A 22,379-nucleotide genomic window follows, 5' to 3' on the forward strand; every position below is an offset into this window, starting at 1 on the left:
AATGGAAAATAAGTGAGCAAGCCCATCAGGCCTGTGCTGCTGCCCTGGGCTCTGCCAGCCCTGGTGCTTCCCAGATGGGAAGGACATTCCCAGCAGGGAATGCCATCACAGGGGCAGGTGGGACTCCAGCCACTCTTCCCAACACATCCCACGGGGATGTGGCTGCAGGGTATATGAGGAGGCACTTCCTTACCATGGTGAATTTCTCTGTGATTTTCAATGGCCATCACCTCCCAAAGGGGAGAAGAGCGAGGCCAGAGGGGACTGAACTCCCCTTGGAGGGTCAGCCTGCTTGTCTACAGCAGGCTGGGGTTTGGGCAGGTGCTCTCTGCCAAACACACCCACAAAAGGCTGTCTGAAAAGAGGGGAACCAAAATTGGCAGGTTTGACAGAGGTGCTCCCCAGGTGCCCAAGTTCTTGCATATGGATGGGACAAGTCCAGGCAAGATCAAACCCTGAATTATTAGTAGGTCTCCTAAATTTGACTATTCCAAATCTTGGGTGGAGACTTGAGGCTGGGATATGCCCCATATACTTGTAGATGTTTACATCCCCACCATCTGGTAAAAACAGTAGGATAGAAACAACTTCGGAGTCCTATTTATTTGTTTTATTCATACACTTCAATTACCTTTTCCTATACTTACAACCCAAATTTAAAACCAAGTTTGATGCCTGCCTGGTGTTATTTAAACTGACAGACGACAGGATTAGGTTAGATATTAGGAAAAAATTCATCCCTGTGAGGATGCTGAGGCCCTGACACAGGTTGTCCAGAGGAGCTGCCCCATCCTGGAAGTGTCCAAGGCCAGGCTGGACAGGGCTTGGAGCAACCTGAGATAATGGAAGGTGTCCCTGCTCATGGTAGGGGGGTGGAACAAGATGAGCTGTAAAATCCCTTCAAATGCAATTCTATTATTCTGTTTATCCCATTAATCTGCTGATCCTCACACCAAGCCTCAGCAGCTCTCTCTGTGTCATTTAATATGACTTGAGGTGCTCCCACTGCCCATAACTGCATCAAAAGGGGGAGGCTGCAGCCTCTTGGTCAGGAGGGGCAGCTCAGAGGAAGTTTCAAATTACATCTGTTTTCTGTTGCAGAAAAGAAAAACATCATCAGCTACAAAAGGTCAGTGCAGAAATTCTTCCTATCCCTCATTAGCTGGCATGACAAGCAAGAAGCTGCTAATTACAAATAGCATTAAAAACATCAAGATATTAAAAGAAGAAAATTTGGAGAAGAAAAATTAAATGCAAAATTCTGGTAATTACAGACAAAAAGCTCAGGAAATGCTCCTTCTCTCTAAGTCTTTTCCCTTCCTTACAGGAATAGCCATAACTAAGAAAAAGACCATGACAGAGATGTGCATCCCCTACCCACAAGAACCAAACCAGAGATCACATTAACCAAGTTTCTTTAGTGCTGATACGGATTAAATGCTCCGTTCCCTCAGGCTGTGGAGACACAGCCCTCATGAAGTGCCAGCAATTGAGTTCAAGACATAATGACATGAGGACTTGTCCCTCTGGCTCAGGGTGATGCTTAATTGGGTGTGAAGTCAGCTTTTGGATGAGCACTGCCATTAGCACGCTGGCTTCTGTGCAGGTTCCAGGGAGGTGCTACTCCTTCCCCCCCCAGACTCATTGCAGGACAGCTTTCTGCAGGCATGGGGTGTGTGTGGAATGGCCCATCCTGGGGACAAGGACACAACAAAATCCCTGCAGTGGCGGTGTCTCAGAGGAGCTCACCCTTGTTAGCCCATGGCACCTCCAGTCCCTGCTCTGATACCAGCAGAGACTTACAGCCACTCAGTAATTCATCTCTTCTAAATAATGACAACCCCACTAATCAAAAACCCAGCAGGATCAGCACAGAAACCTCTGGGGGAAATAAAAGGGTACAAATCCCACCTCCCCCTCAGCCATGAGGCACTGAAGAGCAAGAGCTGCTCCTGGACAAGGACATGCAGCTCAGGTCCCCACGAGCTGTCCCAGCAGCTCCACACCCCGAGATGGACAAACACCCCATGCAAGCTCCTACCCATGCTCCAAACAGCCAAGCTGCTGCAGCCAGGAGAGACGGGATCAGCAGCACGGATCTTCCAAAGGATGGAGCCAGTTTGAGGGTTGGTTTTGTTGCTCATTCAAGCCTGGAGTCTTTATATAGTGTCAGGGCAGGATCCAAAAGCGGAAGAGAGACACCCACTCCCAGGGAGTGTAACACACACACTGAAATAAATAGCTCCCTGCCTAAGGGGATGACTCAGGAATCTCACCAGTCCTTAAAGCACAAATCATTGCTAATAAACCCCAGAAATCTTGGAGGAAGGCCTAGCAAGAGGTCAACTGGGCAAGACTTGGCATTTCCATAAAGGAAAGAGGAAGGACGAATAACCACTGAAAAATAACCATGTCCAACATTGAGGCAATGGTCACACCAGCCTAAGCCCTTCCTGCAGTATACCTGCCTCAAAAGCAATGAGTAGTCCTTGTTATTGGGGAGAGGTTTTGTTTTTCACTGCCTCTCCTGGAAGTACTCAGGCTTAACCACTACATGGCTTGGAGTGGCAGGAGGGAACAGAGCCTCACTCCCTGTTTGTCCAGCTACAATATACAGATATTTATATTTACCTATTTTGCTATCCTTTTGAGTGAAAGATGGAGTGCTCTTACATCCCTTATTACATTCTTCACATCAGGTAACGAACGTCCCAGCATGCATAACCCCAATTAATGGCCACTTTGAGACTCTGAGTTGAGCACAAGCCCATAAACATGCAGGAGAACGTCTCCCAGAGCTGTCATTTCACTGCCACATATAACACCCCAACAGGAGAAAGTCAATAAGATCCATTCACAGCCCTCTACGTGCTGCATCTGTAATGAGCAGTGAGATCACAGCAAACTGTCCCTCTGTGGGTGATCCATGTCATTGGGAAATGCCACCTTCATCCTCCCAGCCCTGCTGAGGTTCTCAGGCTGGCCAAAGCCAACCCCACCTTCCTTCACAAACCCAAGGAGCACAGACAGAAACCAAACCTCCCATCCAAAAGCAAATCAGGTGAAAGGAAATGCTCTTAAAAAGTAAAGTGGAGCAGAGAGAACATTTACCACCAGTGGCCCAACAACTGTTTTATGCCTTTTCTGTGTCTTGGATGCTCAATACACCCAGTCTTCCAGCAGGAACTGGTTGTTTTTGACTTGATGGGCTGAACAGAAGCTTGTAGACTTCTACTCCCCTTAGGGGTGCTTGCACACTGCTGTAATATTAACAGAATAATATTTTCTCCTTTTTATTCACTTTAACTATTCTTTGACTGATTTTTTTTCCTTTTTCCTTTGCACCCCATATTAGTTTTTTCCACCACACCAAATCTGCAAGAAACAGGTACAGCAGGTACCCAGACACAACCTTCTGCCCTCACACAGGAGACACACGAGGTGTCCACAAGTCACCCTTGAGCCAGGATTTCTGAGAGCTTATTTTTTTCCTGGGCATCGTGATAACTTCATGGAGAGTGACAGGCTGGCTGTGCAAGCTGCGTTAGGAGTGCCTGCCCTGCTGTGCTCATCCCTTGCCGTGCGTGACAGCAGCTCTGCTGCCACCCCAGCCCTAATTTGCTCCCACACTGTCACCTCCCCAGGGCTGGCAGAGCTCTAAATGAGAGAGCAGGACTGCCAGGCAGATCAGGGTTTGTTTACAAATGAGGAATTTGTGAATGCTTGGGAAAGACCCTCCGGAAGGCAAAATCTGTCCTGAAGAGACCAAGCACCAGCCACGATGGACTGCCAGGAAATTCAGATGGAGAGCAGTTGCCTCCTAACCCAGTGATTCCCTCTGCCTTTGCCTGTCCTCTTGTTTCATTTCCCTGTCCCACCCTCCTGGGGGTGGCAGTAAAAAATGGAATAACTCTGAATGAAGATGGCAACTGGGCATTTCAACTGGAGCTGCTTAGGAGCTACAACCAGTATCAACACATCTTGGTGGCTTCTGATTTTTCCCAGTCTTGCGTTGCCGATCACAAGAGTTGATCAGGGTTTGCCACAAAGATTCCTCTCTCAAAAACACTTCTCCAAAGTGGATCTCAGATCCAGGTCATCCCAATTCAATGTGGATCAGCCTCCTCTCTCCCCTTCACCTTAGCTGCTGGGGTGTCCACAGTGCAGTTCTGCCTTTGAACACCCCAGTTCCCACAGGCTGTGGCAGGAAGTGGGAGATGCCTCCTCTATTCCTGTTTTGAAGTTTAAAATCATGCCAGGCTCTGTCTCCTCTCCTCCTTGCCTGCACTGGTCCCACCCAGCTCTCACTAGGGTTTGCAAGGGAAGTTAGGCTCCCTGTGCCATCAGCAGAGGGAAATGGGCACCTCCAGGAGGAAAGCCTGCCCATCTAACTCTGCACTGAGGCTGCTGTGGGGTTTCCATGAGGAATCCAGCACATATCTGAGCATCACCAAGTTCACAATGCAAGCTCACTGCACCTTAAACATCTGGACATTATAGATCCCAGGACAAATCAAGTGACTACTCAGTCACAAGGGCTTGCACCCAGCAACCCCAGTGACTCTGACGTAGCTTTAAATCACCTCCCTACAGCAGCAAGAGTGAGAGGTGAGAAGGTTCCAGAGGTCTTCTTGCTTCCTCTCTTGGAAAAGGCAGCTCTTTGGCATCCAATCCACCCCAAAAAAAAAAAAAAATCATCACCTTATGGATGCTTACCAACACCAAAACTTTTCCACACATCTAAAAAGCACATTAAAAGGCTGGAGGGATGCCAAGGAGAGACCAGAGAGTTCTGCAGGAGCTCTCTGCTTTCTCATTGATTGGCAGCTGTACAGCCAAGAAGCCCCGAGGCTGTAAGGAGGCAGCTCCTGCCATCCCAGCCGTGCCTCGTGCGAGATACTCCCCGTCCAACACCACAAGTAATTATTGCAGTGCCTCACAATAAATGTACACGACGCCCCCAAGCCACCTCTGCTGTCGGTGCCACGGGAGGCTGCGTTTGCAGCTTTCCCAGGAAAAGGCCACGAGAGCCGCGTGGGGAGCCGAGGTCAGCACAGCTTCAGGGAGCTGAGCAATGTCGCACAACTTGCTCATCACACAGATTGTACTGACTGGAAAACAAAATTTACATTGAAATATCTACTCTTGCAGTCATGGTGGAATCATCTTTCATCACAGGTAGCTGTCAGAATAGCTCAAATCTTTATGTCTTGCAACCTGACTAGGAGCCATTTGAAAGTATGGTGGTGAAGGACCCTGCACCCACTGTCCTTCTGCACTACCTGGTTTTGCCTTCATGCATTCATCAAGTACATCTAAATGCATTCTAAATACATTCATGAAACTCGGTCCAGACCACCACAACAATCTGGTTTTGCAATGTGGCTCCTTTTGGACCACCAGGGATGAAAAATCATTGCATTATTCCAAAGAAATGTGTGTCTCAGTGCTGAGGCTCCTCTCTTTGCTGTGCAGTGACATCACACCAACAGGGACAGGCCATTAATCCTCTGTAGGAGCCACCCTCCACCTTTCTCAGCTCTACCATATCTGTTCCACAGGAGATTACATGGCAGGAAAAGGGACTGGCACATCTCCCTGCCACCACAATTTAAAGAACAATCTGTTCCTCAGGAACTAAGAAAACAGCAAGCATTTGGGCTACCTTTAAAAGGGTTATGCAGGCTAAGTATTTGCCACTTAACTCCCCAAAGCCAAACACTAAATTTACATGTTTTTTATCCTTGTGATGAAGGATAACACCGATGCCTGGCAAACTCTGTGCCCTGATCACCCTGGACACAGTGAGCAGGGCACCTGTCTCACCCTGTTACCCCTTCCTCTGCTGCAATGCAAAAAGAAATCAAGAAACCTGATTTTTGTAACTAGATCTCTTTGAGCTATGCCCATCTTCCCCATAGTACAGGATTTGGGAATTGCATTTCGAGTTATTCCTTTTTTAATACATCGAACCACTGCAAGACTCATCTAGTTGAGGGGTGTTGCAGCACAAAAAGGAGGTCACCCCGGGGATCAGCTTGTTCTTCATTTCCTTAATGTCAGTGTGGGGTGAATGTGACGGCTGGAACGTGACACACTGAAGCGACTGAAATCAGGTTGCTCCCACCAAGCTCTGACTAAGCAGCTGGAGAGGAGCTCGTGAGGCATCCCACCAGCAAGGTGCCCTGGTCCCTGGGGTGGACACCACCCCACAGCTCAGGGCAGAAGCACGGGAGGTCAGAGCCCAGCAGGTCCATTGGGCTCAGCACCCGTGGGAGATCCGCACTGGCCCCTTCATCCCACTCAGCCTGGAGGTGGGAAGGAGAATCCAGGAGAGGTCCCTGTACGTCACTGGTGGATGGGCTGAGGGGGTGGCATCATACCTGCCCACAACAGCCCTGTCTGAGGGCGAGGGCTTGCCATGAACTCCTCAGGGTTTGGGGATGGACAATCGGGACTGTCAGACCACATTCACCATGAATTCTGGCATAAGAGATGATCTGGGAATGAATAAATGCATAATAACCACCAGTTCTGCGGAGTGAAAGGAGTCACAAAAGAGGCCACTTCTGCAAGAAGAAACCCTGGAACTCCAGAAAAGCACCTCATCCCCTCTCTGTGCTCCCCCTGTGCCAGCCATGGCCATGCCAGGATGCAGGCAGGGCAGGCAGGAGAGTGCAGAGAGAGGTGGCTTGTCTGGGTGAAAAGGGAAATAAAAATGGGATAGGGATGGTGCAAGGAAATTTGAATAGAATTAGACAGGGAGGAAATGTTCCTCCTTGTTATAATTTAAGTCCATGCACTTGCTTAATTAACTAAATGTATGGTGCACAGTACGCAGATGAAAAATGCACCCAAACTATTTTTAACACAGTCAAAGAGATGCATTAGGGCTGTAAATTCTAAGCAGGAAATACAAGAATTATGTTGGTTCCTGAGCACACACTTTTAAAAGTGCCTGTATCCAGGCTGTTTTCTTGCCTCTGTTCCAAATGCAGCCTCCAAACCTGAGCAGCTCACCCAGGGATCAGCAAATGTGTCTCCAGACACCCAGACCATGGGGGTGCCCAGTGTGAGCACCTTGCTTAGGCTGCCACAGAACAGTGATCCCTCCTGAAATAAGATGGCAGGTAGGGACAAAAAAATCACTTTCAGTTATTACAGCCTGTTCTGTGCACAGGACAGGTTACAGAAACCAAGCCAAAAGGACTAGAAGGATTAAAAAAATCATTCAGAGTAATAAATGGAAAAGTTTTAGAAGCCAAATGCCCACCTGCACAGAGAACTAAACTGAGATCTAAGTGCTGCTACACCCCTCAAAAAGCCTGACCTGCTATTTAGGCACAGCTCAACTTTTCAAGTTTCAGCTCAGCCTTGAACAGAATGAAGCCATGTGCGGCAATGTTGAGGATCTGTCAAAAAAGAAAAAAGAAAAAAAAAAGGGGGGGGGGGAAATAGAAAAGAAAGATACTGGGAGAAGGTGAGAAATGAAGGAGGCTCAGACTTCTGGGAGCCAGAAAGGACCTCTAGCTACACTCAAAAATGGGACCCACCATGCTTAGCTGTCTGTGGGGTTATGCAAAACATATATTATATATCATATTTATCAGACACACAGCTCCCAAGAGCAGGTCACCCAGTTGTGTCAGTGTAGGAAGAGCTATTAAGTACAAAAATGAATCATAACACAGAAATATAAAACCGTGCTTTTGCTCACAGAGGTAACAGCGCTTCTAGAGAGGCAACATCTGAGATGAGACCAGGGCTGGGGGAGTGAGAGATTCCCTGGTTTGAATTTCCCTGATTTCTTATGCATGAAATGGTGCGAAAGGGAGTGATCGACAGCAGGAAGAGGTGGGGAATGATATCAGAAGGATTGGATCTAGGATGCAGCACTGGAAATAAATGCAACCTGCACAGGCAGCTCAAGGCAGAGCCTCAATGGCCCTGTGCAGATCCAGCCTGGGCTTCTGCAGGCAGGGATTTAGCAGAGGTACTTACCCAGAGGCATATTCTCATATTTATTAAAACATCTCTGTGCTGGGAGAGTCCCAATAGTTTTTGTCCTGGCTTTGGGTGCAGGGAGCTGCCTGAGCAGCTCTGTCCCTGCAAAGGCAGCTGAGTGTGCAAGCATCCCTGTGAGATAAAACCCAGCCTTGCAGCATCACAAACTCACTCACGCTGGAAATAAATCTTCATGCAAGAAAGTCCCTGTGAGCAGCAGGAGCAGGGAAATAGGGAGGGGTGACTGAAGCCAGGACATGCCACCCTCATCCACAGTCTTCTTCAGGACTCCCATTCCTGCAGGATGAGGGCTAAAGGTGCTTTTGTGTTCCAGGCTTTGGCACAAAATGAGGTTTGGGGCATGAGGAGGCAGAGGGACCCCAATAGCAGAGGTAGGGCACTGCACTGGTCTCTGGGACATGGGAATGGCTCCAGCTCTTCCATACAAACTTTGTGACCTTGAGGCAGGCTTGTTATCCTCCCACACCTTTGAATAAGCTTTTTATCTGTCCTGTCTGTCTGCATTACTGACTTCCAGTTCCAAAACCCATTCCAACGCTCTCAGACCTGGCACAGGCCATGCCAGGCTCACCCGGGCAGCAAGGGGGGATAAGTGATGCATGAGCTTATCCTGGCAGCTTTGTGTGAAGGTTCCCATATCCTTCAGCTCTTCAAAAGCTGTAACAGCAAACTGCCAAGGCTAAACCTAGCATGGGTATAGTACAGAAAGATGGAGTCCATAGAACTTCCCCATACACTGTAAAAAAATGATGGTATCACCAACTCGTCGCAGACATTGGTGCAATTACCACCTCAGCCCTGAATTCAGCCTCCATTTCCCAGCAGGTGAGTGAGGGGTGGGGGCAGAGTTTGGTTTTGCACGGCTCCCAGTGGTGCCACAGGGGATACAAGTGGAGTCACAAGCCCAGAACAAACACAGCTGCTTGGGCTGGGGGGATGCAGCTACTTGGTGAGAGCCAAGGGGCACTGGCAGCAGCCTGGCACTGGGACAGGGCAGTTTGGGGTGACCCTGCTCCTGCCCTGGGAGCACTCCTGGCTGCCTGAGCAAACGCCACCGCAGAGAGCCAAACAGGTCGGAAGTTAAGACAGAGCAGCTGAAGAAGCCAAAGATGTTTGTAAAGCCCTCGCAGTCAGAGCTACCCCTGCTGTTTGTCATTGGGCATTCAGCCCCTTCCATCTCTGTCACTGTCACCCCAGTGTCCCCCAGCTGGGGTCTCACTTGTATTTAACAGCACCTTGCACACAGCATTCCCACCTCAGAGCACCCACAGGCAATAACCCAGCTCCCAACACGAGCACTTGGCCCCTCCACACCGTTCTGGAAGATTTTGTGACACAAACAACCCACAACTCCAGAGGATGGATGGGAGCATGAAAGGTGCTCAGAATGCCCAGTGCTGGACTTCACACTCCTCATCATAGCTGCAGCTGAGCTCCACAGATGCTCTCTCTTCTCCTCTCCCATTTCCCTGGGAGATGAGCTTTCCCAAGGACCCCAACTCGCTGCAGTGCTCAGCAAACCTCCCCCTTCCACCCAGCAAGGATCTCCCCTCTCCGACTGGTCCCACCAACATCTCCAAGGAAGGCCTCAATGTACAAAATGGCTGAGGAGCAGAAAGCACATCCCAACTCCTCATCTTACAGAAGAAAAACAGCAAAAGGATGGAGGGGAGGGAAAAAAGAAAAGGCCCCAAAAATCCTTTTGCCGTAGCGATAGAGGCCCTGGCCATGAGGAAAAGCACAAAAACAAAACAAAAAAACCATTGGCACCAAGGATAGGAGCATCTCAGCCTGAGCCCAGGCCTGCGGAAGAGCCCGGTGGGACTGTGGAAAGTCCCAGAGGGAAGGGAGTTGCGGTAACACCGAGATTTATCTTGACCCTCCCTTTGCAATCCTGGGAACAACGGGAAGTCATCCGCGCTCCTCTGCAGCAATGCTTCAGAGATTCAGGGAATCCTTCTGCCAAACGCGGGTCAGCTGGGCCGTTTCTGCCCAAAACCTGGGTACCAGGGGGAGATGTGCACCCAAGGATGCTCCTTTGTTTACCGCTCGGCTGTACAGGCAGGGAGCCCCAGACACCGATTAGCATTTCCTTCTAGACTCATCTCCCATTCAGACTTCCCACTGGGGACAAGAAATACCTCCAGAACCCTGAGCAGAGCCCCAGAACAAACCCCGGCCCCAAACCGACTGCAGCCACCCAGCAGGCAAAGATGGGGCCGGGGAGGGAAGGATGCTGGGGGGTGGGGGGGAGGAGAGACGGTGCCTGAGCAGAGCTTTTTGTTCCTCTGCTCACAGCATTGCTATGGTGATTTCAAGCAAGACGGAGGAACAGTCGCTACCCATCACTCCCGCTGCTCCAGCCCCCTGCACCGACCGCATGAGCAGCCCCTTCCCCCGCAAGCAGGAGCGGGCAGGGGGAGAGAGGGGCTCGGCGCAGCGCACCTCTCCTGGGAGCCACCCCCCAGCTCTGCAGGGGCAGCTTCTTCCCCCCCGCCCCCTTCCCCGGATGCCCATCACCGCCCCGTGCCCGGGCACCGCCTGGGCTGGGGCGAGGGATGCGGGATGCGGGATGCGGGATGCGGGATGCGGGATGCAGCGGCGGCCCGGCCGGGCGGCCCGGCAGCTCTCGGGGAGGATGGGGGCAGCGGCTCAGCCTCCGCCCCCCGCAGCATCCCCGGGCTCCCCAGCCAGCCCTGGCACCCGGCATCCCTTCCCCGCACCCGCTCTGCAGCTGGAGCATCCCTCCTCTCCGGCGCGTTTGGGGGCTCGGGGGGTGGAGGAGGGCACCCCGAACCGGGGGGGTCTGTGCCATCAGCTTTGCCCCCCACCCTTTTACTCACACGTATGCGTGGTAAATGAAAGCCCATCCCCGCGGTCTCTCCAGCACATTGTAGAGGAAATTCTGCAGCTTGCGGTAAAAAGCATTCCTTTTGGGGGGCTTCCCGCTGCCCGAGACCCCGGAGCGGGGCTTGCTGAGGATGCTGCCCCGCTTGGAGCTCTCGGAACCGGCGATGAGGAGCGCTCCGTCCCGGCTGGAGTCCGGAGCTCCCGGGTCCAGCCCAACGAAGCCCACCTTGAGCTTCTTCTCCGCGGCTGGCCCCGGGTAGACGCCTCCGTTGCGGGATTTCTGCACCATGGTGGCGGCGGGGGGCGGCGGGGGGCGGCGGGGGGCGGCGGGGGGCTCCGGCGGGGCTCCGCCCGCGCTCCCCGCCGCTGCTCCGCGCCCGGCGCAGCCGAAGCCGCAGCAGCCGCTGCAACCGGCTCCGCCAGCGCCGCCCCGCCGCCGCCCGCCCCCTTAACCCTTGGCATCCCCCGCCGGCAGCGGCCTCTCGCACTGCCCCCCGCCCTCCCCTCACTCCCAAAAATCCGGCCTTGCCATTCCTCACCCCCTCTAAAATTAAAAAAAAAAAAAAAAAAAAAAAAAAAAAAAAAAAAAAAAAAGCGGGTCTGACCTCGCCCCCCCACACAAGAAAAGAAGTGTCTGGCATTGTTGCCCAAATGCAGGGTCTAACATCCCTGACATCCCACCCTCAGATCAAGATGCATCTTCCTGCGGCCCCCAGCCCAGTGTCTGCTCCCCAAACCAGGCTGTGGGATCCCCCTCAAGCCACCACGGAGGGGGCTCCTCCTGCCCCCCAGAAGGGCTGGGCAGCGCCCTGCAGTGGGGTGCCCATCCCCGTGCTCTGGCTGGCAGAGGGTGCAGACACTGCCACAGTGTCACAGTGTCACCAACCCGTGCCCCACCTCCGTGAGCCCACTCAGCAGCAGACCTGCTGGACCTCTCCACAAATCCCGCTGTGCAAAGTCATTCCCTTTCTCCACTCTTCCCAAAGACCCAGCCTGTCTTCTTGGTAGCCCAAATTCAGCATTCATGCTGAAACTGCACCATGACATGGTCACCAAGCTGTTCAGAAGCCAAGCTCCCAGCACAGAAAGTCCATTTCCAGATGTGCTGACCCAAATCAGCTCTTTAATACCCCACTATTTACAGTCCAGCAGCAGCATTTTCCCACTTACACCATGGCTGGATTCCACCCCAGGGAATATTTCCTGTTGACACACCTTCACTGGATACAGCAGAAGACAGGCAGACTGCAGAAGATAGGACAGAGGTGCCTGCCCCACATAATTATCCTCCATGGAAAGGGTTCTTTGCAGTGGAATGGGAAGACTTGGAACCAAATAAAATCAAGCCCAAGATCATCATCTCCGTCCCAGTGACATTTCTATCCCCTACAACACAAAAAATCACAGGTGATCTGTGAACCACACACCTCTGCATGTTCTTTGTAAGTAAAACAAGGCTTTAGGACAAAACTTTTTGTATGCAAATTAAATAGCAAGCTCAGGTAAGCTGCTCCTTTCATCATAAATACCTCAATGCAATGTTAGTAGAGAAGCAGCAAAATGGTTGTTCCGAATTTTATGGCTGCAGGAGCCACCCAAGGCTGGGTTTTGTTGGAAAACCAATCTTACCACTCTGTATTGTTGCCAGCTTTTCCTGAAATTCATATTTAAATGAGAAAATCAACATAATCTTTCAGAGTGCACTTCTCAAGTCTTGGTTTTTCAGTCCTCTCCTAATTTCTCAGGAGGATCCCAGTGAGAACTAATGGATAGGAGGAGCATAGAGATTAAAGCTGCTGCCTCTCACTCCCCAAACCCTGTCATGCACATTGAGAGAAGAGTGAGCGTGGAGCAGCCCTACATTTTTTATGAAGAGAACCTTTCCTGTGACCCATATTCTCTCCAACACATGGCTGAAAGAGAATCCATCCCTGCAAGGCAGGCAGAAAACTAAAGCTGGGTTAAATCCTGGAAAAACAGATCTGCAAGTATGTCAGGGAATAAATTGCTCAATTCAATGAGGGGCCATGCTATTCATTATTTGTGAACACTTGTAAGATCATTAGTGTTCTTTAATAGGGTGGCCAATTACAAATGTGCCTGGCACTAATGTACAAAGTGCATTATTATAGATCCAGTGACGCAGTCCCAAAGCAGGAAATATCCCCCTCCACAAAAAGGCCAACAACAAACAAAGGAAGCAATTTTCAATTAACAAATTCAAGATTACAAATACTCTGTGAGCCCTAAAGAAGAATCTAAATTCAACACGCTTCTCTTTGCCTAATTAGTTGGTCATTTGCAGTGTCACACTGCAGCGGAGCTTTGGGCATCCTGCACTTCTGAGACCACCAGAATTGGGGGGTGGGAAAGGTCAGGGGTGGGATCTCACCCTTTCCAAGTCATGGGTGGGCTGAGGAAAGACACGGGGTGGTTGTAGGGACTGTCAGGGATTGTTGCTTCACTCAGGATGGAGGCAAAACCTCAAAGACAAGCAAGGCCTTGGCATCAAGGACTGCCTCCTTTTGTGAACAGAGTGATTTTTGGGAGGTGGAAGAAGCCTGAAATTGTGGACAAAGGTCTGTTGTAGCCTCACCTCTTTTTTCTTTTTACCTTGGACTCTTAGGGCATTTCTAACTCCTTTTTGATAATATTCTGTGGTTTGGCAGCACAAGATGCAGTGGAGTGTCCAGAAGCACATGGCTCTCCCCTTTCCACCCCCACGTGCCACTCACAGGAGCTGTCCCTTGATCCAGTCTCCAGTGCCTGGCCAGGTGCAGCCCTGAGAGGAGCAGCAGTCTCAGGGAATTTCTGGGGCACAAACATTTCCTGAGCTGTGATGTCCTGCACAGAGCCTGTAGCAGGTAATTTTGGAGAGGGAGTCACTTGTGTGCGACTTCTGCTGGGTGGCAGAAGACAAGACACAGCCATTAACACTGGGAATTAATGAGGTATATAAAAGCAGCAGTGGGAAGGTGCTTTTATCTGATCCAAGGACATTATGTCTCCACAAACAAACAGAATTACTGAGTCAGTCCTTTGCTTTCAACACTGGTGATGCTTTAAAACACAAACACCATGGAAGATAGCTTAGACCCTGAAGGTAGGATGAAACCCATCAATCCATGTTAAGATACAGAAAGTCTGTGCTCTGTCCCCTGGCGATTTTTGAGATGTAGTAAGAAATGACTGGTGTGAAATATGTAGAATGACTCCAGGGATAAATTTCTGCTTGAAACACTGAACGAGAGCCCTTTCTCCATCCCCACCCAGCTGGTGGTTTGTGTGAACTGTGCTACCCATAGCCTGGGTTTTGTCACTCACAGCTCTCTCCCAGAGCTATTTTCAAACCTTAAAGCAGATGGCTTCACCTCCCCTTGTACAGGATGCTGCAACATCCCAGCAACACTAACCTGCCAAGGGAAAAGACATTAACAACTCAATCTCTCTGCACCCAGTGTCCACCCATCTCATTCTGCTTCAGCTCCCCCTCACCTCCCACCACCCCCATCCTCTTCTCTGAGCAGAAAGCAGCCCTCAAGAGCCCCTGTCTATTGATTATTCATGTTTCTTCCCTGCCTGACTCTTCCTAACACACACCAAATCAGTTTTGGCTTTGAAACCAGTGGCCCTGACCCAAGAGAGGTTGTTTCATACAAGGAAGTTGACCTGGAAGGAAATGCTTCCCCAGCATAAGGTGGAGCCTTCCTGGAAATAAGCTGTAGGAAAGATAATTCATGTGCACAAATAGAGAAATCTACAAATTTCCAAAGGAGAAAGGTGAGTGTGACATTTCTGGCTGGAATAGAAGGCAATGCTCAGCCAAAGCTTCCACATTTGGGATGAAGAGCTGTGGCACAGCTGCAGAGTACATGCACATGGTGAGGACACTGGTGCAGAAGGACCACCTTGAGAGCAAGAGGGTTCAAACAGGGCAGAGAGCAAAGGCTGCTTTTGGCACTCAGTCACAACCACAGCATCAGCACTGATTTTTTAAAGTTTTTTTTTAATCACCTGAAATTAAGATGTGCCAGATGGTTTTCCAATTCTAATCAAATCCGACAGTCATCTGTTCCAATGCTAATTAAGTTTCTATCCATTTTCATCAAAACTAGAAGCCTTGATAGACAGAGGCTCCCCAATGTTTTTTTTCTTCCCCCCTCAAATGGGATTTTAAAGTGTATTCTTCTCTTTACCATGCACATACCTCTCAGCCACTAAAAATCTTCAATCAGAATTTGCAAGCAACATGCTGATAAGAAGAAGCCAGGCTCCCTTCATCCTGCTGCTGACAGAGCTGCTTATTCTATATTACATATTTATTGGATGCAAAATTTCTGTGCCACCATCCATCTTCCTGCCCTGTTCTTAGACAGCACCGACCTCATTGAGGCTGCTCCAGAAAAACCCAGGACAAATCCTGCTTGAGCTGCAGCTGGAAGTGTCTGACTCTATGAACAGAAATCTCCCTAAGTTACACTGAGTTGACTTGGGAGACACACATGCTCCACTCTTAACTAGAATTTTTTTTCCTGCTTTCTAAGGGTGATTAAAATTGCTGAGGTCTAAATATTAATTTGAGCTGTGAAGACCTGACTCTAAGGAAAACTGTTTTCTAGAAAAAACAGCTGCTTGACTGGGCATGTGGAAGGAAAACAAATGGGAAAAAAAAAAGCAAAATTAAGGTGAATTGTCTTGAATTAAATTGTGTTACTGTCAAAGCACCCACGAAGCTGAAAGTAAGTCACAGAGGGACCAGCACCCAGCCCATTTCCCTGTCACCTTTAGACTGCTCTGCTTCTGCCCCACTCAGTGCACACAGACCCTTCTCCTGGCAAATTCCCCACTGGCCAGGTCTCCTTCCCCATCTCTACTTTCCATGCTTCCATCATTGCCCTCCAGCTCCTTCTCCTGCCCTCTCCTCCTCTGGGACCACATGTAATTTCTTTTCTTCATTTATACTGTTACCTTGAAGGTATTTTTAGCCCGTGACCACAGTTGCCCCTGAGCCTGCCTTTTCCCAGACTCTGTAAATTTAGCTCTCTTAGTCATCCCTCACATCTCCCAGTGCTCACATTGTTCCTCCTGACCTCCTTGGGTTTCCACTTGCACCCACAAGGACCAAAGCCACACCATCAAATTGCTATCACCTCAAAGCCCTTTGACCTCATCCCCTAGGACAAAGCTGCTCCAGGACCTCCTCCCACACCCTGATGACCACCACAACCTCCTTGGGCACGGCCACTCAGAGATGGAGAAGCCTTCCCACTAAGAGCCCCCTTCCAGTGTCTCCAAACCAGCGCTGTGCTCTCCACAATACACAACTTATACCAACAAAACCAAACTTGGTGTTCCTTGGGAGCTCTTCCAGCCTTGCCTGGTTTCAGGAGCTTGGAACCCAGCTCAGGACTGGCTCTGGTCCCAGTAAAGCACCTCCCAGAACCATAACTGCATCCTGGCTGCGACCCAGTCCCACAAAGCCCATTAGGTGCTTTGTTCCCATTCAAGCACCTGCCTCCCACTGACTTCAAAGCTGAATCAAAACCTGCATGAATATTTAGGGACTGGAGGTTGTCATCCGAAAAAAAAAAACAACCCCATACTGAAATAGCTGATTCTGACACATCATCTCTGCAAGGAGGGGCACGTCAGATTGATCTGTGCTTTATCCTGAGATGGAAGGGAAAACCAGCTCAAATAAATAGGCTCCAGATGGTCCCAGGTGTCCTGGGCTGGGAGGAACCTTCTAGAGCCCAGGCTTGGGGGCATAAAAGGGCTGGTGGTGTGTAGGGCAGGAGATGCTGGGGCAGGATGAGAGGGGGATCCCAGCTCTGTTGGGGTTACAGCACGTGGGGAGCTGTGCTGGATCAGACAGCTCTGAAGGAGATAATCCCTTCTGATCCTGTCCCAGGGATGGGGTGCTCCTTAGGGAAGAGCAGGGAAAGGCACTGGCTGGGAGGGTTCCTTCCAGCAGGAGGGGAGCAGCATGAGCAGATGCAAAAGCTCTAAACCTGCATGGAGAAAAAAAAATTCTTTTTTTTTAATGCAAAAGTGTTTTTTTTCAATTCTTTTTCTTTCTTTCTGAAATGTCAAAATCTACAGATTTGGCAAGTAAGAAAACCAAACCCAATTACTAAAATACTGAAAAGCTTTAAGCCTAATTATTTTACTTCTTCATTATTGAGAGAGATTTACAAAAAACCCTTCCAAATTAAAAAAAAATGCTTTACATTTTTGCCATGTAATTTTTTTCCATTTCAAAAATATTGAAGAAAGAATATTAGATTTTGATTTTTGTTGGGAGGGCTGCTTTTGATCCATGTTTCAGGTTAAAAAAAATGCAAGTATTCTGTTGGAAAGCTGCCAGGCAGACGTGGCTGTCTCCATGCTTCTGCCTCTGTCACAGCATACCATGTGTCATCTGCAAAGAAAAACTCTTGAAATAACTAAATTCATAGTTTCTCTGCACTGTGGGCTTCTGCTGCAGGCTTTCTTCAGTCTTTCAGCCTGGACACCTGGGAAATCAAAAGAACGTGAAAGGGCAAGGGTTTATGATTTATTTATCTTTAACCTGAGGTTTTAAGGAAAGCTCGTGTACCTGCATCTGCACCCCTCTTCCCCCCTTTAATAACTGCAGAGCTTTTGGGCAATTTTTATCTTCTTTATTAATGATAGGGGGGACATTTCAGATTGCTTTGAGTGAGAATATGTGATGAGAGAGAGGACAGAAATCTCCTCGCTGCAGGAGTGGTTGATGTGTGGACACGATAATAATGGACATCAGAAACCCACAGGACATTATTCAAAACATAAAACCATGGAAAAAATGGACACCCCTGGTTCTAGGGATCATGAAATTCCCTCTTTGTGGGCTCACTTTGGATCCTGTGTGGGAAGCACCTGCTAAACGTCTCGGCTGTGGGGCAGGGCAGGATCCAGCACTTTGGGCAGGTTTTCCCAGGTGAAAATGCGGGTGCTGCGCCTGCAGGGTGGCATTCCCTCACTTCCAGCCTGATTTTCATGCAACCCCTCTCTTGTTCTCGCAACTTCGCCTTGCTCACGCTGTTCCTGTCCTCTGGGCATTGGGCTGTGCTCTCCAAACCTCTCCATCAGCATCTGTGTGCGGGCAGAGCAGGGGAGGCAGCTGTAGCCGAGCTGTGGCGGTGTCCTGGCAGGAGCTGTCCACCTGGAGATGTGCTCAGCCTCGGCCACCCCACCCTGTCCCCACTCTGGGCGTGTTTCCCGTGGGGATTTGTGCATGTCAGGACACCAAAGCTCTTGGCAGCGCTTCCCTCCCGGCCAAAGAGCATCCTGGAGCATCCCTGCGGAGCCATCGATCACAGCCACCTCCGCCCTGGCTTGTCCCCGCAGTCCCTCAGGGCGCTGCTGGGGGAGAATTCCACGCTGTGTCCTTGCAGAGGATCCTGACACCGTGTGAGAGGTGGCAGGGCTGGCACACACACTGCCCTGCACGCCTGCCCCTCACCAAAGCCCAGCTCAGAAACCCGCAGCCTGTGCCAGGTAGCTGCTGTCACACCCATCACATCCCCACAAAGCTGATTTTGGGGATTGTCCTCTTCTCCTTCCTCTGCTTGTGTCCCTGTCCCAAAGCCTGGCTGCTGCCAGACTCATCACTCTGAGTGCTCGGCTGTGCCTGGCCGGGACTGCAGAGAGCATTTAGCAGATAGAAGGCGTGAGAACAGTGCAGACTCGGGGTGATTACAAATCATTTAGACTAAGCAAAACCAGGCCATCCTAAATTTGTCGGCAGCAAAGGAGTGTTTGTGAGCAGAGCTGAAATAAGTTATTTGAAGATGCTGCAGTACCTCTACATAAAGCATCAGAGTGGTGGCTAAATGCTACCCGAGGCAGAAGGGAGAGTCTGGCCCAGAGCTGCACCCTGGGCTGTGCTAGAGCTCCAGTTTCTCTTCAGCTCAGCAATATTTTTGTACAGGGTAAAGCACAGGCCAAGAGGAGGATGGGTTGTGGTGCATTGCCCTGGCCAGAGTTGCTGCTTTGTGTTCCCCCAGCTGCAGATGCACCTGAAAGTGTGGATTTCAACCTGGAGAAATGCAGAGGAAGGTGTTAAAGGAAATTAGTCAAAACTCCCAGATTTGGCCCTTGGCATGTTACAGAATTTTTACAAAATTCCTCTCTGAATTTGTACCTCTGTGGCCAAGGGTGGACTTTGTGAAGGGGGTGCAATGGAAGCAGGATGGAGAGGTGATCAGCCTTTCCCCCCAGCCTGCATGGTCTGGCCCATGCTCTGCTTCCCAAGAAGGTTTAGTCTGAGAGGTGTGTGAGCAGCCCCAAGGACACGAAACCCAGGGAGAACTCCTCATCCCCACTGGGCCAGGCACTGGCCAGGCTGAGGGGATGGCCTCAGCCCCATCTGCTCTGACCATCTGCCCAGCATTGTGCAGATCTGCTCAGGAAAGAGGCCAAGCCCAGACACTTGGGCTGGGGAGCAGAGCAGAGGTGATTTCCACCAATGCTGGATGGAGAGCTGCCCAGGGCAGTGCAGCTCTGCAAGGGGAAATGTGCTGTGCAGCTGCCCAAGGAGAAGAGAAGCTTCTCCTGGGATGCAAGGGAAGACATTGCTCAGGGATGAAGTCACTTTCTGAGGTCATGTAGTCACTTTGTGCTGCATGTGCATCATTCCCACTGCTGCCACAGATGATTCAGCACCTCCATCACCTGCAGATGATGGCAGGACTCCCCTGGGTGATGTCCTCTGGGAATTCTGGCCTCCTTGGCAGTCAGTGGCATTGGCTTCCAAGGCAGCAATAATGGGAGGTCAAGGGATCTTTGTTTGCTTTTTCCCCACAGCGGGGTGTATTTTCAAATGCTGTGTAAATGCCTCAGATGTCACCAAGACTTTTGAGTCAGCGTGACACAGGCAGGACCTCACTGTCTGTGTGGGGTTGAGATTCAGCAAAGTCTGGTGACAGATGATGGAGCCATGGGAGAGGAGCTGCCCTGAGTGGAGAGGTTTTGTGCGTGCCAGTGACGTGTGGCCTGTGCTGGGTCTCTGCAGGGACCTGCCCAGGCTGATGCTTTAACTCCCCTCCAAGTGCAGAAGGGCAGCAGGCAGTTCAAATTCCCCAAGCTCAGCATCTGCAGCCTGGATTCCACTTGCAATCTTGAAAAAGCCTTATAAATTTTTTAGAGCAGCCCCAAACGCCTGCTGAGTTGGCCAATCAGCTCCAGTGGATTAAGAAAACTTACTTTAAATTATTAACAGCACACAGTCAGACACGAGGGTAGAGGTGGGAAAGGAGAAGTACTCATTCCTCATTCCAGTGGATGCCACAAGAGCAGCCAGCACCGGGCTGGGGTTTAGCAGAGGTGTCCATTCACACCTAAAGGATGGTCCCATGGCTGGGATCTTCCCTTCTCCATCAGGAACCCCCACCAAGGCATCAGTGCCAGGCTGTGCACAGGGTGTGCTTCATCGTGGAGATGATGTCCCTTTTGGAAACTGGGTGTTGGTCCCCACACACCTCCCTCTCCTTGCCTCCTCTTCCAGGCCCTTTGGGTTCTCTCTTCTTGCAGAGCTGATCCCCAGCTGGACAGCAGAGCCTGCCCTGATGTTTTTTTATTTACTTTCCTACAACCTCAAGTAATTTTCCCTCCACCAGCTTCAAATTTCAGGAAATAAAATCACATTTGCTAACTCTGGTCCCCAAAGTAATGGCAATAAGCACTTTGCATCTCCCGAATCTATTCTTTTTCTTCGGACGTGCTGCCCCACTGCCAGGACCAGGGCCATGGTCTGGGTTTCCTCGGCTCGCAGCAGTTCCAGGAGGATTTTGTCCCTATTTCCACGAGATGGCACCGATGAGGCTGCTGCGGGAAGCAGCCACCGCGACGCCTTCAGGGACGACTGGGGTGGAAAATTACTCCAAACCAATAAAAGTTGCCATGAAAAAATGCCTCTGAGCTCTGGCTTGTGGCGTCCCAGCACACCTGGCCACGGCAGGGAGGAATTGGAGGAGAATTTGGTATTTTAAAATCCATCTCACCACCACAGCTCTATCACCTGCCATGGGTCACGCACACCCACCTGCTCGAACGCGGTGCTGACGGTTCCAAAATTAGCTTGAGCTCAATGCAAATTTTGCCAAAATCCACTTGTGGTCCAGTTCAGGGGGATGTTGGGCTGTTTATCATTTTGGTAGGACCCCCAAGTGGATCATGTCAAACCAAGGGCATCATTGCTTGTGTGCCTGCAAGCCCTGTGGGGCCAGGCAGTGATTTGCACATGCTGGGTTGTTGATCCAATCCCGAAACACAGATCCACAATGGATTCAAACCCAAGGTTTGGCTGGAGGCAGGTTCTGGCTTCATTGGTACTGTGCTGAGATGCCCAGAAATTCAGTGTATTTTTCTTTTGGGAACCTCATGCTTTGAAGTGGGTTTAAATAATTTCTGATAATTCTGGCTTGCTAAAGATCCTGACCCAAACCTCGCAAAATGGGGGATGCTGCTGCTGCTGAGATCTCACTTTGGGCACCATCTCTTCTTTGTGCTGCTGCAGATCACCTGGGGTGCCAACCCACACTGAGATGAGGCTGAAAACTTGGCCCTGCTCTGAGCCGTGAGCAAGTCTGAGTTAAATCCTCTGGGGTTTATATTTTTGCTGTTCTGCAGTTCCATCATTAATTACCTCACCACTTGTGCAGTGCTACCAGAGTATTTTTCACAGTTCCCCTGGCATATTTCTATGGAAACGAAGCTGTGGTTTTGTCAGTTCTGGTTTTGCTTTTAAAATAGTGAGAGAGGTGCAGATTTTGTGCCTGCTCTTCTCTGTCCCACTCCTGACGCCACGGTTGTCCCCACTCCTGCTGTGCCAGGGGCTGGTTCTATGGGGCACAGGGAGCTGGAGGTTCCTGAACAGCATGGGAGGGATATTCCCACAGGAGTTCCTGTTGCTGCTGCTTCTAAGGATGCAGGAAGGTCATGCACATGAAGATTTTCTCCTGCTGGGAAATACCCAGGAAAAGGCACAAGCTGGCTCAGTGAAAGCATGCCTTGGGAGCTGGGAAATGCAGGAGGAGCTGGAAGATGAGATTAAACTATCAGTGGGAAACCAGCCTTCTCCTGTGGCTGTGCTGTGCCTGCAGGGAACCCCAGATCCCCTTCCAATTTGTGCCACGCCAAGGACACGGCACTTCAGAGAGCTCAGATACCACAAAGACCTTGGGAATCAATTTGATTTCTGTGGATGCAGCTGGTGGATGTGGGGTGTGTGGAGAGGGGTGAGGAGCCTTGGTGGCCTGTGCACAGTTTTGGGGATCTTGGCCCGGGGAGTCAGTCTGTGTCCGTGGGCTGCCAGATGCAGCCATGGATTGGGGAGAGTTTTGGGGGAGCAGGCAGGGTGAGATCATGCAGAGCTCTCTGTAATTCAGCTGCACTACAGCTCCTTGAGGCTCTGCCTGGGGACACGCAGCACTGCAGAGCATCCAATGTTAATTAGGATCATTAAGGGCTTTGTGACACAA

At 50.3% G+C, this 22,379-nt stretch overlaps 1 protein-coding gene across 13 annotated transcripts in view; it reads right to left on the bottom strand.

Moving 5' to 3' along the window:
• The window catches only part of KCNQ2 (potassium voltage-gated channel subfamily Q member 2), a 72,854-nt gene extending 61,673 nt beyond the window's left edge, over positions 1 to 11,181 (bottom strand). For all 13 annotated transcript variants that reach the window (XM_077786994.1, XM_021527278.2, XM_021527273.2 and 10 more), the window contains exon 1: positions 10,869 to 11,181. In XM_077786994.1, the coding sequence (XP_077643120.1) occupies positions 10,869 to 11,164 (296 nt within the window). In that variant the 5' untranslated portion in view covers positions 11,165 to 11,181. The remainder of the gene's footprint in view (positions 1 to 10,868) is intronic.
• Positions 11,182 to 22,379: the final 11,198 nt, after the last annotated feature.

This window comes from Lonchura striata, chromosome 17 (assembly GCF_046129695.1).
Source record: "Lonchura striata isolate bLonStr1 chromosome 17, bLonStr1.mat, whole genome shotgun sequence".
Classification (NCBI taxonomy): Eukaryota; Metazoa; Chordata; class Aves; order Passeriformes; family Estrildidae; genus Lonchura; species Lonchura striata.